The sequence below is a fragment of the Exophiala dermatitidis genome, assembly GCF_000230625.1.
Source record: "Exophiala dermatitidis NIH/UT8656 unplaced genomic scaffold supercont1.1, whole genome shotgun sequence".
NCBI lineage: Eukaryota > Fungi > Ascomycota > Eurotiomycetes > Chaetothyriales > Herpotrichiellaceae > Exophiala > Exophiala dermatitidis.
In genome coordinates, this window is record NW_008751646.1 from 1,748,224 (window position 1) to 1,765,544 (window position 17,321).

A 17,321-nucleotide genomic window follows, 5' to 3' on the forward strand; every position below is an offset into this window, starting at 1 on the left:
ATCTCTTTTTTCAGATCTGTTGAGCTCCAGACTGCCGGCCTAGAAGATCGGCGGAATGGAGCCATCAACAACACCTCAACGGCCAGGTTATCGTCTCAGTGGCCTGTCTTCTTTCATTCCGCTCAACGATGACACCTCGGCCGTGTCGACAAGAGGTCAGCGACTTCCAGGTCTCCTTCAAAGTCGTTCGAATGCATCGCTGTTTACTCTGCCTAAACGGTCGCAGGCTCGACGAGGGTCCTTCCACAGCCACGATTCGACCGAGGACGAGGAGCAAGGCCCTAAAGACGACAGCGAACTATTACAACGGCGTCGCACCCTGAACATGGAGGGCGACAACCGGCGGATGAGCGCTGGACTCGAGATCCTCATGACGCCTCAAATGCGCAGTATGCGGTTGATTGGGAACAGCAATCCTCGGTACCGGTGGCATCAGTACTACAAGACGGAGGAAGAGCTGAAGAAGATGAAGAAGCCTATAAGGAAATACTACGAGCGAAACAACTTCCTCATCGCGCAATATATGTACATCGACAGACTCCTAGACTCGTCGCTTCCCCACAATCTCATTCAGGAGTACAACCAACCTCAAAACGGGGCTGCGTCTCATATGAAAACGATCAGCGAGGAACCATCGGCTGTCGCGACTACTGCTTCGACTACAACAGGCACCCCGTCCAGTACCGCCACAACGGCAGCAGAAGCGAGGTTGAAGCGCACGCCAAAGAACCTGTACAAGTTACCCAACGAGACCACGCCTTTATTGACCGATGACGAAGAAGCCCACCCAGAACCCTTCCCGAACATCGATTTCGACAATATGGACGAGAATGTGGACTCGGACGACCCTATCGTGAAGGTGGCCATCTACGTCAATCTCGCTGCAAACATTATCTTGTTGGTTGGGAAGCTCGTCGTGATGCTAATGACTTCGTCGCTCTCTGTGCTTGCCTCCCTCGTCGACGCAGCGCTTGACTTTCTGTCCACGGCCATTGTGTGGACCACCACGAAGCTGATTTCTCAACAAGATCAGTACGCATATCCTATCGGAAGACGGCGTCTCGAGCCAGTTGGGGTTTTGGTGTTTAGCGTCATCATGATCACCTCATTCTTCCAAGTCAGTCTGGAATGTGTGAACCGCTTGCTTTCTCCCGACCATAGTGTGGTCCAGTTGGGGGTCCCCGCCATTGCCATCATGCTGAGCACCATCGCCATCAAAGGCTTCTGCTGGTTCTGGTGTCGACTGGTCAAGAATAGCTCGGTTCAAGCTCTGGCCCAGGACGCGGCGACCGACGTGGTTTTCAATTTATTTTCCATCGTGTTCCCCCTGGTCGGCTACTACGCTCAGATCTGGTGGCTTGACGCTCTGGGTGGGTTGCTGTTGTCGCTCTACGTCATGTTCAACTGGTCCAAGACTAGCAGTGAGCATGTCCGGAATCTGTGTGGAGCTGCCGCCACGGCCGATCAGCGCAATGTTTTGCTCTATCTCACCATGCGGTTTGCAAAGACCATTCGCTACATTCAGGGCCTGCAGGCCTACCATGCCGGCGATAAGCTCAATGTCGAAGTTGATATTGTTCTCGACGAAAACATGAGTCTGCGCGACAGCCATGACCTGGGAGAGAGCTTACAGTACGTCTTGGAAAGTGTGCCTTTTGTGGATCGCGCCTTTGTGCATGCCGACTATGCCGACTGGAATCTGCCGAGTCATATGAATCAACAGGCATCTTAGATGGCAAGATCTATACTTTGTAGTAGAGGTTATGTTAATGGTGTATTAATATTATTATGGTTTGGTTCGACTTGGGTGCTACCAGTACTAGTAGGATGTGATATTCCTCTCATACTATTACCTAGTGTAATCGACCCTCAGCAAGGCTGCAGTCCCTGAGAAGCATGATTCAAGTTGGAGACGTGGTTTGAACGACGGCGCTGGCATGCCGACTCCGAGTTGGAAGTGGAGTAGTAGTACATAGTATATTATTTTGATTGCAGATAGCGTCAGTGGTACTTGTCGTATCTCGCCGAACTGGTCCCTTGGCCGGGGCAACCAGATGCACTGGCAAGTGTTCCGAACCCGCAGGCTGAGAGAGGCTCCGACAACACTGCAGTTCAGACAGCACTGCAACAACTTGAAGCCAGCCCACTCTCTTTTACACCACTCCGTTGTTTGCAAGGTCTGGCGGCGCGGGCGCATGATTGACTACTACTAGAACTATCCAACAGCTGAGCTCCTGTACAGCTGCAGCTGTGCACGCATCTCGTCCCGACTTGTATTTCGGCCCCAAAGAGACCCCAGCAAGCAGCGTCGCTTGTGTCGGACCAGTCCACTGGCAGTCTGTACAACGCTCCAAGATATACCGACAGTCACCTTGTCCCGCGTCACCAGCGCAACTCAGGCTGTGGCTCTGTTCTCGTTGCATGCTATGGCTGCCAGCATGGCTTCGTGATAACATGGTAGCCTAACCAAGTCGATTTCTCTCTCTCACACTGCTTTCGTCCCTCGAACACTCCGCCCTCCGGTCACCGTTCGCCAGAGCCATACCGTCGAAGAAGTGCGAAAGCTAGCCCATCATGGAAAAGATTGTAAAAGGTGCTACAAAGATAAAAGTGAGAGCCAGAAGATTGGTCCCTTTGCCGTCCAGGCTAACGATGGTCCACAGTTGGCTGCTCCCAAGTCCAAGTACATTGAGCCAATTCTGTCAGCCACCAGTGGCGGCGAGGCTGGTGTTGGAGAGGTGTTTCGAACTCTACAACTGCGTCTCCGAGATTCGACATGGACCATTGTGTTCAAAGCGTTGATAGTGGTCCATCTGATGATCCGAGAGGGTCGGCCAGATGTGACGCTGAAGTATCTTGCTCAGTCGCCCAAGAGCCTAGCCATCAGCCACTTTGCCGAAGGTATGTGTGCGCCTTATCGGCTGCAGCGCAGTCCTCGGCGCCGGCCTAAGGTCTGCTCCTCGGAATTTAACAGAGTATAGTTCAAACCCAGGGCCAAAACATCAGACATTATTATGAATATCTCATGGAGAGAGTGCGGGCCTATCGCGACACCAAAACCGACTTTGTCCGAGACGGGGTGGGCAAAATGCGACAGTTGACTGTCGACAAAGGGCTGTTGAGACAGACTGAGATAGTCCAGGACCAAATCCAAGCATTGGTGCGATGTGATGTGAGCCTCATTGACAATGTTTTTGTTTTTTTTCTCGTCTGACCTCTACAGTTGCTGGGGAATCAAGATCCCGACAATGAGATTTCACTGACCGCTTTCCGCCTTTTGACTTTGGACTTGTTGGAGTTGTATAAGGCCATGAACGAGGGTACTATCAACGTCCTAGGTAGGCGAGCCTCGATTTGAATTTCAAAACACATGCTCATGAACATGAAGAACACTATTTTGAAATGTCCCGGCCTGATGCCGAGCGTGCATTGGAAATCTACAAAACATTTTCGAGACAGACCGACGAGGTGGTCAAGTACTTGGGTGTTGCACGGCTATACGAGATGTCTACGCGCCTGGAGGTCCCGAAGCTGAAGCACGCGCCAACAACATTGACGGCTTCCTTGGAAGAGTACCTCAATGACCCGGATTTCGAGATCAATCGAAGACAATATCTTGCGCAACAAGAAGCAAAGAAGAATGGAAAGCCCCTGACTTCGGGGGCATCTTCAATTCCCTTGCACAAGCCGGCTGCCCAGCAGGCCCCCACAGCTGCCCATACGCAGACAACACAGGCTCCCTCGAAAGGCCCAGCTCCTGATCTCATTGACTTTTTCGAGTCAATCGAACAGAATCAACAGCCAATGGCGCAATACAGCAACACCCAGCAGCAGCAATATCAAACCGGAATGCCACAAGTCCAGCCGTACCAGCAGATGCAATTACCTCAACAGACAGGGTACAATCCCTTCCTGCAACAACAGCAACAGCTCACAAATTTTCCGACCCAGACCGCACAGCAACCTCCGGCTCTACAGACTGACTATACTGGGGCAGGGTTTGGAGGATACGGACCACAACCGCAGCAGCAGCAACCACAGGTGCAAGGGTTTCAGTACCAGTCTGCGCTTCCGCCAATCCCACAGAACGGAATGGTCGACTTCCAATCACAAGCTGCTCCGACGACTCAGCAAATGGCAATCCAGCCCCAGCACACGTCCACCAATCCGTTTCGACAATCAATGGCGCCCACGTCCACTGGAGCAGCAGCACCACAGCTATCTCCAGTCAGTTCGGGTACCGCATCACGACAGTCTACAAACCCGTTTGCGAAGCACAATACGGGAGCTGTTGCGAATAACGGGCCACCGTCGACCATGGGCTACGATCAGACGTATTCTCCTAGCCAGATTTCACCGCCGCAAACCTTCAGTCCGAGTTCACCATTCGTCAGTTCCACCCCAACAACTCTTCAGCCGCAACGCACAGGAACCAATCCCTTTGCGAAGAATCGGACAACCCCGAACCCCAGCCCTGCTGTCGGTGCGGTGACGACCAATGTCACTGGGAGCACGAATCCGTTCCGGCAGAGTGCGTTTGTTAACCAGCAAACAGGCCAGGGTTGGCAGCACAGTGCTCAGGGGACACTTTCGGGATTCAATATCAATAATGTAGACACGACGCCGGTTTTTCCTAGGCCGGGACAGGGATGAGATGCAGTATGTTATTACCTAGTATAATGCGGAGTCGGTGCGGCTGATGCAGCATTGAATAATTTATCTGGCTGTTGTCGCAGCGGTTTGGTTTTCTCTGCCAGTGCTTTTGAGGTCTGATTCTCAAACTTCTGATAGAGATCGAGGTACTGCCGCAGTGTAATAATGAATCTGGACTCACGGAGTAGTGATACACTGTATTAGTAAAGTCCAACTTGAAGTTATGTAGCAGGACGGTGGGAGTGCCACCGCCACCGCCACCGCCCCAGCTTGGCGGGGAGGTTGATTGTACTTCCAGTCCCGAGTCTTACGAAGTGGCAGTGATATAATACTAGCAGCTTGAACAAGAGGCGGCGAGCCGTGCCGCATGCGGTCAGTTTAACATACAAAGTGCTACGGTAAATATCAGATGGCACTGATATTTATCTATCCCGAAATATAACGGCGACTTCCGGGTCCATCCTCCGAGTCTCCAGCCTGAACGCAATGAGCCAACCTCGAACCACTTGAGTATTCCAACTTAACAACAGTCATGCGATGAGGCTGCGTTGCATTCATAACAATGATTCGACTGGATACAGATGAAGCTACCGGCATCTCAACGACTTGAACATTCCTTGAAAGAAACCCGTGCTTCCAGCAGCCTCACTAGGGTTCCTTAATTGCAGCACTTACGGTACCGCGGAACCTGAAGCTATTGTCACCTTGATCTTTTCCCTCCCTCAAGAGAATCCAATCAGACCATGGAGGCTGCCGACGGCGCAGACGACATTCCGTCGTATTCCCTCATACCCTACGACACGAATCGCGATGTGGTGCTGTAAGTACAAGTCCACCATGTGGTCTTGAGCTCTCCCGTTCATTGTTGATTCTCACCCTACGAGACAGTCGCCATGCAGATACGATTGTGTACAGAGACCCACGAACGAACCAACTGGTACCATTCCACCGCAACCAGAACACAGCGGTTGAAAGACGAGCATCCAACTGTCCGACATGTGGGCGACCATTTCACCAACCCCCGGGTTCCGACACGCACGATTCCGGAGGCAGTCCGATGGAAGATCAGCCCAGCTTCATCACGCACGGCTACTTTGACATGTTGGCGAGAAGTCTTCCCAACTCCAACGACACTTCGGCACCGCCATCTCCCAGACGTCGTATCGTACAGCCAGTCCGTTCACGTCTCCGTCCATCTTCTTCTTCAGCAGCCACCACCACAGCAACCACAACCACCAGAAGTCCACCACCAGACGCCGAGTTTGTAGCGAGCACGCCCGCACCACCCAGTCAAGCCCATGGAATCTCAGAAACAGCCTTCTCACCACACTACTTTGAGAAATTCTTCGTCGAGGAGCGCGAACTCGGACGTGGCGGCAAGGGAGTCGTCCTACTAGTCAAGCACGTCCTTGACGGAGTAACACTAGGCCATTTTGCATGCAAACGAGTCCCCATCGGCGACGACCACGCATGGCTGGAAAAGGTATTGATCGAGGTCCAACTACTCCAAGGCCTTTCGCATCAAAATTTGGTTTCCTATCGCCACGTCTGGCTCGAAGACTACCAAATCAGCACATTCGGCCCCAGCGTGCCATGTGCATTTATCCTACAACAATACTGCAACGGAGGCGACATGCACAACTACGTGCTTGGAGCCGCACAAACCACGACGACAACCCAAGAACTGAAAGAACGCATTCGACGCCGATCAAAGGGCGAAACCGAACAACTTCCTGGAGGGCGCCGAGGAGGACCCAACGAGCCCAAAAGACTGCATTTCGACGAAATCTACAGCTTTTTCCGAGACATTACTTCGGGCCTCAGGTTTCTGCATCACAACAATTTCATCCATCGCGACTTGAAACCGAGTAATTGTCTACTACATACGAGCGGCGGGGAGACGAGAGTGTTGGTGTCTGATTTTGGAGAAGTGCAGTACGAATACGCGACGCGCAAGTCAACGGGTGCCACGGGCACGATCTCATACTGTGCCCCTGAGGTGCTAAGGAGAGTGGCGCCCGACGGGCCCTTTCAAAATTTCACGTCCAAATCGGACATTTTCTCCCTCGGGATGATTTTGCATTTCTTGTGTTTTGCCACACTGCCGTATCGACAGGCCAACGTTTTGCATGAGGAACGTGAAGATATTGATCAACTCAGGGCCGAAATCATGGGTTGGGAAGGGTTCGATGATCAGAGAAAACTAAGGCCTGAATTGCCGGCGCCGCTGTATACGTTCCTCAAGAGGTTGTTGTCGCTCGATCCGGCCGAGCGGCCTAGTGCCGATGATGTGCTGCAGGTTTTGACTTCGGGAAGACTGGATGATATTTCAACTACAGGTCCCAGAAGGCGCAGCTCTATTGATCCCGAAGAATTGACTCCGGGGAGAAGAGTGCAGAAGTTAGAAAGTCCTGGTCCGCACCCGCACCCGCACAAGCATAGGGGTAGCAGTGGCATCTCTGTCTCTCCTCAACGTGGAGCTGCCGCCGCGGGGCCAGCCACAAACACAAGGTCGAGGTCGAGACGGCTACAGCAGCAGCAACAACAAAACCAACAACAGCAGTCGTCGTCGTCCTCTGCCCTCTCAAGATCGCGGTCTCGCGCCGGCGACATAAAAGCGGAACCCGGATCCGGATCCGGACCCGTCATCCAGAGTGATCTTGATCTTGATCAGTCACCGTCAGGCTACTCGAGTGGTGGAGAGTCATCAGCATCTCTTTCACGATCACGGTCTCGACCCCACCTGCATGACATGTCAACAACAGCAAACTCCCGGAATATGAACGGTGCCATCATGCCAGTCATTCTGCGCTCAAAATCAAAGCGTGAGCATCCCGCAGATGAAAAGATCCCACCACCACCACCACCACTTCTTCTTCTCGAAGACAACAACATTAACAACAACGTCATCGACAACACACATTCCCCATCCAGTGTCCAATTCAGAATCTCGTCAATCCTAAATCAACGACTCACATCCCCCTCACTCAAACTCCTCATCCTGGCCTTGAAATTGTTTTCTATTCTTCAGCCGTGCCAGTCTCAGTTTACAGATTTGTCCGGGGGGTTTAATGCGGCAATCGTATACCCCATGATAGGAATTGCTGTGCTCGAATTCTCCCTGCGGGATCTGAGGGTATGGAAGGCCGCGCTGGCAATGGCGGTTCATGTCGTTGTGGTGGTTGGCGCGGTCAAGACGGGGACGTTGTGTCGACAACCTCCGACGCGACTGGCTTGGGATGATGGATTGGGATGAGGCATGAGTACTTGAAAAAAGCGAATACTATTGTACATTGTACATTGTACAGTCCAACGGATACTTTTTTTTACTTCAAGTACCTTCGCTCTCTTTCTGATCTATTAGCAGATAATCGGGGTGATACTGTAACACCAGCAATTGAAGCCAGCATGCATTCGCTGTTAGTACATTGAAATACAAGGGTCCGATTCATCGTTCAATTTCATTTCATTTCATTTCGTTTCATCCATTTACATCAAGAAAAAGCAAGACATCACACCCATACCACTGCTGTAACGTCAAACATGCGCATTGCGTACAATGTTGTACTGCGCATTGTTTCCTCGCCAGATTTCATTCATTGAACATCCCCAGTCCTCAGCCCTCCAAAGCACAATGTTTCAAACGATCGTGATGTCCCAGCAAAGCGGAATAACCTCCTCGCAACAAGCTCAAGTCTTCTGCTCAAAGATTGATAAGTATCGTCAAATCAACCAGCGTGCCATGCTAGCCCTCCTTCGTTTGCAGCTCTTTTGGAGCATACTAGTAATATATTCTGAACGATTGTGGGACAGCAAACCAGCCGACCAACCCTGCATTAGGATCCCAGTTCCGGTTGTTTTTGAGAGGCAGTCGAAGATACAATTGTTCCTGAAATCTCCAGTGCTGTGGTGTCCTTCCTCTGACTTCGCCCTCAGAGTCAATTGAACAAAGCATCAAGTTATACAATGTGCGAATAGAATATATGATCGAAGGCAAGAGTCGATGTCAAGAATCTGGGATCTGCTGTCAATCCATCATGAAGTCACCTCGCAGCATTCTCTCGCCCAGATGATCTGGCTTCTTCAATCTCTGAGGAGCAGGTGGCGGCTCGACGGGTCTGACGATTTCCTTTGGTGGTTCGGGATTGGAGATGCTGGCAGCACGAGGACGTTGCTGGCCCAGTGCAAGGGGATTGCCGGAAGAGAAGGATGGTGACCGTCTGGATCTTTCACGGATGGCCTCGGACCAGTTGAAGCCTTCTCCTGTCGACAGTCAGTATCCAATAAGAGAACAAAAGCAAGACCAAATTCCTAAACAACATGCAACTATACATTATACAAAACCATACACTGGCTAACAAAGGAAAACATGACCAGGACAGGCCTCGACTCTTACCTCCAGTCTTGGCCGTCCCCGACGTAGCTTGACGCAATGGAGTGGCATTCACAGGATACTCATTGAGAGTGAACAGGGAAGAGGGCCGCCTACCACCAACAGAAGTACCTGGGCTACCGGGCAGCCTAGAGGTCTCTCGTAGCGCCTGTGCGCCAAAACTGACGCGTCTTGCAAAGGAGGGTGACGCTGGAGGATGGAGTGTAGCTCGGGCCGGGTCATCCTCTTCAATCACCGCCGGCTCATCACCGAAGCTATTCTTGAACTCTGGAGAACTCGAGGCGGAAGAAGTTGCTACACTTGCTCGTCGTTGGTTGTGGAACGCGGCCATGGGAGAAGTGTGGGAGCCTGCACTTGTGCTCAACCCGAGAGCAGTGATTGAGGTACCTCGTCGATGTTGTTGCGTGGCGCCAGGAGTGGTGGGGACTGCGGTAGATGGAGGGGAGGAAGAGAGGTGACCGGCAGCATGGGTTCGAGGAGTGAACATATCAATGAAGGAGGATCTTCGCCGATGTTGAGGAGGAGGGGATGGAGGAGCGTTGCGGTCAGCCATGTTCAAAAAGCCACCTCTTGATTGTTTTGCTGTCGAGTGTGCTCCTGAGGTTTCGTGAGGTTGGAAAGATTGAATGGGCGTACGAAGTGTAGTGGGTGTTATCTCAGCACAAAGAAATCGAGCAGAGGTCGACGTGAAGCCAAAGTTGAAGGGTCTTTGGATTATTGCCAATGTGGTTTGAGGATCAAGGGTCAGACAAAGGGAGAGGGCGTTAAGGTCACGTCATGGTGGTGCGAGCGCTGGCGGATGTGGTTGCCAGTGGTATTGGTATCGGTCTTCGCGGGCTGATTGGACGGAGGGTGGGTTGACGCGTTAGATATTGGCTGCTGCTTCACTGTGGGAGTGCGGACGGTCAAGTCAGATGCCAGTCTGCTTGGGAACTATGAGTATGGGATCGAACAGTGTCAGGAGATGGGATGGGAGAGAGATCAAGTAGTTTGTACGTGGAAACAGAGGACGCAGTAGTACTAGTAGTCGTGGTGGGTGGAAAGGGACCTGGAAGGGAATATTCTGCTGTATGTGTTTTAGCAGCACTAGCACCGATAGCAGTAGTACACACCCGGGCTTCAGGCTGGGCAGTAGCAGCGAGGGGCGCAGGCTGAACACGAATCAGCGCAGGCATTATTCCTCCAGGCTGCAGGGAATCGTGCATTAGGTGCGAGTCTCCGTGAACTCTCCCAGTGTCCTTGTCCCTCCAGGCCCGCTCTTTCATCAGCATCGCCCATCATCCATGTTTCCTGGCCGCCTGTTGGCCACTGCTCTGCATCGCTTCGCCAGGCTGTCGTTGCACAGACCCTCTCACCGACCCTGACACTCCTGTAACAGTCTGCTCCCGCGCAATGTGGAAAAAGATGGATGGAGGGGTCAGGGCGATCAAGGGAGTGAGATACAACGGCTGTGGAAGAGTACGCTGACTCGTCTCGCGGGTTCTTTAGAATCCCCGGCATTCACCATGAGTGGAGTTTTCAATGAGCATACTACTATCAAGATTGTCTACAATGTATTTCTTCAACGGTCATGTTCCTCGATTCTCATTGTCCGTGAAATCACATGCTTTGAGCATTGCATTGACTATCACCGGCAAGCATGAGACCAGTTCAAGTCCAAGTTCCAATTGATGCCAACGTACGATCCGAACTTGGCGCAGTGTGGGGTAAGTTGAGCCTAACCAGATGCGCCTAGAGCTGCATCTTTGACCCTGGAAGAAGGATGCTAGCACTGCCTACAACACGCCTAACCCGCCTGTCCCCGCGTCTCCAGGCGCCACAATTATATCACTGTAGTACGCCAACTGTAGCTACTAGTACTACGACTACAACTGTACACCGCATTGTTTCCATATTCCGCAAGCAACCTCGACCATCTTGTACAACATTTGTACGTACTGGCCACAATTCATCTGCCTCTGATCGCCAGTTGGCACCCGTGCAGACGACCATCTGCGTCCCTCAAGATGCGAAAACCTTCTTCCGGCCTACTCGCTCGTATTGTTCTACCTGTGGTCTCGTCGGCATCCTCCGTTGACCAAATGGCTATGGCAAGCGAACTTGACGCCAGTGCAAACCTACCTAGGTACAGTCTGACCTTGCGGAGTTCGTTCGGCTTCGTGTAAGGGAGAAGTGTCCCTGAGACAGCCACCTCGCACGACATAACCTCGAATCATGTCTTCAGACAGCCCGGCTACAATATCCCCGAGTAATCTTGTCAAGGTTCAGCACCGGCTCCTGACGGAACGCGGTGCGCGTATATGTTTGTCATTGCACTCGATCAACTGTCCTGGGACGCCGGAGTAGTGTGTCCTGGTAGTAGAGCACATGAGACTTTGCCAGGTCCCCGAGGAGGACCTTGGAAGTGGTTAGCCCTCTGAACCCCGGGCTGCGCAACGGCTGAGGGCTCTGCTGCTTCCAACAACTGGAATGTCAACAACACAAGGACGGCGCGCAATTCTACGCTAGTCCCAAAACAGTCGTTTGTGCTGAATGCATCTCTACGCTTCAATGTCTCTTTATCAATAGTTGAATGCGGTTATCGAGTGTCCTTGATGCGATCGTCACAGTAAGGCAAAATGTTTCGCAGTCTTTGTCCGGCCGTGCTCACGGTAAGTTTTATTTATTTCCTACTTGTTTGGTCTATCAGTTTTCTCTGCCCCTTTCTTCCTTGATCACTCCACAAGATGGCACCAAGAAAAGAGCCCAAGATTTCGAAAGGACGACCATCCAAGGTTGCCAACGCCGTCCCACGCAGGGTAGAGAAGAACCATCCCCCTGCCTCCTCGCGCCCGAGAGCGAGAACCACCACCGCCGTTTTCCGCTCACGCACTTCGAAGGCTGCTAGCTGCAACCCAAATGGCGCCAGCACCACCCTGACCGTTAACCCGTCCTCGATCGTGAAAACTGATCCCGCTCCGCAAGCTGCCCGACAGAGTGCTTTTGGGGGACTGCAGCATGCTTCTCAGGCCAGTGCCCGCGATGAGCGCACGTTGACCGGCCCGGCATTCGGCCTGAGCTTACCGCCAATTGGGGAGCACAGCACTGTTTCAGAGGTCACGGACTTTCTCATCGCAGTGACCAATTACTTCAAACATCTTCAAGTCGTCCGGGATGGCCCTATTAGCTTCTTTCAAGATATGAATGCCATTATCGATCGGATGGAAGACTTTGCCTGCTTGCCCCTAGCAATTAGGTCATCTTCCCGAGTCTCTGACATGCTCATGGTATGCTTGAAGCGCTACAAGCGTGTTGTTTCGTTATGGACCGGGGCTGCACACAAAGCCTTGAGTGATGAGATGTTGTCACTACATGCTTTGAGGTCTAGCCTTCCGGGGCTCAGCACAGAGTCAAGATTCACTTCGCTTTTGGCAGATATTCGCGCTGTCTCAACACCGCCTGCCTTCGGATCATCTGCAGCATCAACGGACGCCCTACCGGTGATAGTGCCTCCAAGGGGCGCTGAAGATGTCAGACTGGTCTGCGATCAACTGCACCACCACTTCCAAGATGCCATCTATACCACGGAAACGACTCTTCTATGGCTGCTCGTATGGAGGAGTCTGAAAGCAGCATTCATGGTATATCAAAATAAGAGATTTAAGGGGTTGCCGGCGAACTCTACTGTCGAAATGTCGTTCTTCAGTAACACTCGAACCGAGCGTCGACTACGAGCTCTAGTCCAATCGCCCGATGCCGCCAATCCCAGGGAGATTGAGGAGATGGTAGGGCAATACTGTCGCTTTGTTGCCGAGTGCCGAGAGAACCATGACGATGCGTTTGCGCACTTGCACGGACTACGGGATCAACCTTTGAAAGACCACGTACTGGCTTCACTGAAGAAATTTATTCAGACCGGAACAATTGAGCCCAGCACTCTTCAGAAGTTGCATTTTGCCGTGATTCGGTTGAATGCGATAACCGGCGGTCCCAAAGCCCTCAGAAGGTGGAAGGAGGCCGCTCCTACCAGAGAGGAGAAGCAAGATGCTCAGGGCAGAAATATCTTACATGCATCAACCGTGTCTCATGGCCCAGAAAAGCCAGTCAGGGCTTCGGAGGACGGCATGGGAGGGCAAACAGAGCGGCTGAACCGTGCCGTGCCCAGACCTCGACGCACTTTCCCACATCCTGAAGGATTGAATAGAAGGAGCGCTTTCGATTACGTCTGGTATCCATTTCCTGAGACAAGGCCGCACGAAGTGGCGCAAAATGAGCAGATATCAAGAGAAATGGCAGAGCCAGAGATTCATTCTGATGGACCACGGGTTGCTTTTCTCGTCAATCAGCCCCCTCGGCATGCTCGCAACCCGGCAACTGTATCATTGTTCACGTCCAGCCGCAAACTAGGGCCACTCGGCTGGTTGGGACTCATTTTACAAAAACACCTTTCCAAGCGTCGTCGCCGAACACCTGGCTCATCGACCTCTTCCGCACAGCCAAGCACCACTACTGTTCTCGGACAAAATGCAAGGGTCCATAAAAGTACAGCACCGATGTCGAGACTACGTGGCGGAGCTGGAATGGCTGTTGATCCCTTTCGGAAGCCTCTCCCGCCGAGGCCGTCCGGCCGCACACCATTCGATCCGACTCGGTTCCGAAGAGAACATATCGAGCGCTTCAAGGAGGCATGGCAAAAGTCAGGCAACAACGTGGATGATCTTGACGAGAGAACGATCTTGTCATCCTTAGAGCAATCCTGCTGGGACATCTTTACCGCTGTTCAAGAATATCAAAAAGGGCAAGCTGGCCAGGATGGCGGCGATCCAGGTCCGTCGAAACCTGCAAGGCCGGATAGACAAAGAGAAGGTGGCCGAGGCCATGGACCGTTGCAACCATTGTCAGCGGGCCACCAAAGAGTTCCCCGTGGTGCAGCCCCCAGCCCAAGCTCAGAAGGCAATAGGGGTCGGGGTCGTGGCCGCAGCAATGACACGAATCAAGAAAACAACACGCCGCCCGCGGAAAACGCCTCCTCGGATGACCAATTCCTTGCCCCTTGTCATCCCTGTCCCGTGTATCCAGGCGAGTACCATCACAATTGTCAATGTCAATTCGAGATCATAGACCGTGATGAGATTGAGAACTATCCAGACTTGGCAGATGATGACGCCCAAGACGCCCAAGATGACGCTCAGGATGACGCGCAGGGTGATGCCCTCCCTCAGGACGACGCCCAAGGTGATGCTCAAGGCGATGCTGCAGGTGAACAAGATGAAGATGCCGACCTTGACGCCGATCAGTACCTGCGTGACGACAGTCCCGATGTCCCTCAGCGGGGACGAGAACAGATTCATCCCCAGGACGAAGAAATTGCAAGCAACATGTTCGCTGACTACAGTGACCTCTACTACAACCTAAATGATGCCACAGACGCATTGGCGGCTCTCCGGCGTCTCGTTGATGAGGAGGACATATCGGTCTGGGAGACTGATCCGGCAAAGAGAGACGAAGTGTATCGTCAGATCCTCCGACTGAGAGAAGCTGCAAGACTTCTGAGAAGGACCTACCTTGAAACTCTTGACCCCAGCGTGCCAGTATATGTGGTAAAGATACCCGATCTCGAGAGATTGCGTTCCAACCCCGCACTACCATCCAGTCCGGAACTGTGTCGAAGAAGTTTCTTGGAGATGGTCCGATGCTTTGACCGCGTCTTGACCATGAGGAGACCGGGGCTTGAGTACACCAATCTCAGTTTCCGACATGCGATCAACCGTTTCCTCCGGTCTATTCGGGGGCTTACCCGGCTGTTTGAAGAGTACGCACTGCGCATTGACAATGCAGGGATTGCAGAGCAAGTTGACAGCACTGACAGCGAGTCGCTTCTCTCCGACGACGAAAAGCAAAGAGTTGCTCAGTACAACGGCCCCGCTCCCCGCCAAGCGCCGAGACGCGAAGACTACGAGTTGATGTTCAAAAACGAACTTGAGCGAGAGTTGTTACAGGTCCGCCAGTTTCCAGTCAACGAACTTCCCAACCGGTACACCAAGGATTTCCTGATCCAAAAGTTGATGGACCTCGATCAAGAAGGGAGGTATGGTCAAGGAGCAGTCAATTGCTACCGGGGGCTTGAACAGCAAGCTGGGGCACGGAACAGACCTCGAGGGTGGGACCTCTCAGCTGCCATCGACAGGGCCAGGAATACCAGAAAAACGCTGCGCAGCGCGATGCGGAGGTACCAGCATGGAGAAAGGAAGCGGAAGAGAAGAGCCCAGGGCCTAGACACGTCCGTCGATCATGGAGAAACTCCGTACCAGTTCACCGACGATGTCGATGAGTCGAGCGGATATTTTGTAGTCGTGTCGGAAGACGAGTCAACCAGGACTATGTCAACGCAAAAGGGACTAATTTGAAAGGAGGGCAGACTAGGTGAGATAGTAATCTGCTGTTAAAAGACTGTCGAACATCCTATTTGCCTACAACATTGTAGATTGAGATCGGTGTAATTGCCAGTGTGTTATGTGTTAATAAGTGTTGTACTGGGCGTGATGGCTACGATGTGACCATACCTGTGACACTAGTCTAGAAGCGCAATAATTAATGGCATTTGTTACCCGCATACTCTGCCACTGCAATTTGTACTGTAGCAGGCGGTCGTGTGCCCACGCAGCCAAGCTTCCACCAGCCCGTACCAACTGTATCTTTTTTCAACGTCCAGACATCCCTCCCATCGACTTTTCCCACTTGCTTACCCATGTACCAATCGCCCTTTGTTGGCATCGAGTGATGTTACCCTGGGCACTGTCTTATGCCAGTGCTCCTCCACCTGATCTGCGGCTCCAGCAGCAAAAAGACCAGTATCCCCAGTCTCAGCCCGTCGGTAATCCGCAGGGATTGATTGGACCCAATCTCGGTCACGCATCCCCTTTACCCCTTACTAACTCGATCGCCGCATATCAAACACGGACCTCTGGTCCGGCACGTCTCCGTCTCCGCGACAGGGTAAACAGATCTGCTTTCTCCCTTCATTCAGCTGGCCCTGCGATACTAGGCTGAACCGAAATCCGCGTTCGAGACAGCGGTTGGGCATATTCATCGGCCAAAGAGACGGACGACTGAAACATACCATCCAGATCTGGCACGGGCCCCCTTAGGAGTTTTCCACCACTACGCTGGCTCCCCAAATAGGACAATCAGAAACATGGCTCTCAAATGATGAGAAACAGATGGCGAGCGCTTCTGCCTGCTGGGGTTTTGCTTTATCTCGGTTGGGATGACACTACTGGTGTCCTGCTAGGCATCACGTATACATTGGCTAGCCATTTTCTCCCAGATTTTCCCATCTCACTACTTTGTTCTGTTCTGTTTCTTGTCACTTTATTTCCCTCCCACCTTATCTTGCTACCAAAGTTTGATCAATCGACACCATCATCCTGCCAAATTATCCTGTTGTGTGAAAAGAGTACTTCTATTCCTCTACTCTTGTCTCTCTCCCTCTCTCTCTACCATCTTCTTTTCCCATCCTAAAGCAAACCAAACCACAACCACAACATCAACCATGCACTTCTCTCGCCTCCTACCAGCCTTGATGGCAATCAGCTTCGTCTCAGCCCAAGACTTTCTCTCATCCCTTCTCTCCGAAGCCTCCGCCGCCGCCACCGACCCAGCTTACCAATCCCAATTATCCAGCGCCGCCTCTGCCCTGAGCAGCGAAACCGCCAGCCTCACGGGGTCCGACTTGGCAGCGTACTCTTCGTATATTTCGGAATTGGGTTCTGATCTCGCGGCCGCCACCAGCGACGTGGGCAGTCTGACCAGCGACATTGCCTCTGCCGCCGCTAATACTGGTTCTGGTACGGGCAGTCTTACCGTCACTCCTTTTCTTACTGGTACGGGCGCTCATACTGCCACTCCGTTTACTACAGGCACCGACCCGGCCGTCGCATCTGCTACTTCCTCCGGCACTGGTACTGCGGGAACCACGACTAGCAGCAGCGGCAGTACCTCCAGCTCCAGCTCAAACAGTGGTGTGGACCGTGTTGCGTTGCCGGCAATGGGTGTCTTGGGCGCTGCTATGCTGGGATTGGCTGCTGTTTTGTAAAATGGGGGACATGATACTATTGTAGCTTGTTCGAACACAAAAGCTGTACCATGTATGTACTGTATCAGCAACAGGGGTTATTTGTTTGGGATCTTGACCACAAGGATCATAAAAAGAGCTAGAGGTGTGGTCTGCCATTTCAGGCCCTGCTGTTGCCGCACTGAATTGGTGAGAAGACGATATAGAACATATATTTATTCA

The 17,321-nt window shown here is 52.4% G+C and overlaps 6 protein-coding genes across 6 annotated transcripts; 4 read left to right on the plus strand and 2 right to left on the minus strand.

The window, feature by feature from the left end:
• Positions 1–55: 55 nt before the first annotated feature.
• HMPREF1120_00632 (uncharacterized protein) lies at positions 56–1,732 on the plus strand (the record flags this gene model as incomplete). Its single annotated transcript, XM_009154633.1, has 1 exon — positions 56–1,732. One exon carries the CDS (start codon positions 56–58, stop codon positions 1,730–1,732), a length of 1,677 nt encoding a protein of 558 aa, XP_009152881.1.
• An 842-nt stretch (positions 1,733–2,574) lies between these two features.
• On the plus strand, positions 2,575–4,653 carry HMPREF1120_00633 (uncharacterized protein; the record flags this gene model as incomplete). The annotated part of the gene is made up of 5 exons (XM_009154634.1): positions 2,575–2,610; positions 2,664–2,901; positions 2,982–3,172; positions 3,224–3,338; positions 3,389–4,653. The coding sequence occupies 5 exons, from the start codon at positions 2,575–2,577 to the stop codon at positions 4,651–4,653; spliced, it is 1,845 nt and encodes a 614-aa protein (XP_009152882.1).
• Positions 4,654–5,396: 743 nt separating this feature from the next.
• HMPREF1120_00634 (protein-serine/threonine kinase) lies at positions 5,397–7,909 on the plus strand (the record flags this gene model as incomplete). Its single annotated transcript, XM_009154635.1, has 2 exons — positions 5,397–5,473; positions 5,542–7,909. 2 exons carry the CDS (start codon positions 5,397–5,399, stop codon positions 7,907–7,909), a joined length of 2,445 nt encoding a protein of 814 aa, XP_009152883.1.
• An 83-nt stretch (positions 7,910–7,992) lies between these two features.
• HMPREF1120_00635 (uncharacterized protein) lies at positions 7,993–10,100 on the minus strand. The gene is made up of 2 exons (XM_009154636.1): positions 9,143–10,100; positions 7,993–8,916 (listed from the first exon to the last, which is right to left on the minus strand). Exons 1-2 carry the CDS (start codon positions 9,597–9,599, stop codon positions 8,681–8,683), a joined length of 693 nt encoding a protein of 230 aa, XP_009152884.1. The 5' UTR covers positions 9,600–10,100; the 3' UTR covers positions 7,993–8,680.
• A 3,239-nt stretch (positions 10,101–13,339) lies between these two features.
• On the minus strand, positions 13,340–14,951 carry HMPREF1120_00636 (uncharacterized protein). The gene is made up of 3 exons (XM_009154637.1): positions 14,823–14,951; positions 14,590–14,754; positions 13,340–14,509 (listed from the first exon to the last, which is right to left on the minus strand). Exon 3 carries the CDS (start codon positions 13,791–13,793, stop codon positions 13,368–13,370), a length of 426 nt encoding a protein of 141 aa, XP_009152885.1. The 5' UTR covers positions 13,794–14,509; positions 14,590–14,754; positions 14,823–14,951; the 3' UTR covers positions 13,340–13,367.
• Positions 14,952–16,577: 1,626 nt separating this feature from the next.
• On the plus strand, positions 16,578–17,120 carry HMPREF1120_00637 (uncharacterized protein; the record flags this gene model as incomplete). The annotated part of the gene is made up of 1 exon (XM_009154638.1): positions 16,578–17,120. One exon carries the CDS (start codon positions 16,578–16,580, stop codon positions 17,118–17,120), a length of 543 nt encoding a protein of 180 aa, XP_009152886.1.
• Between the last annotated feature and the right edge of the window lie 201 nt (positions 17,121–17,321).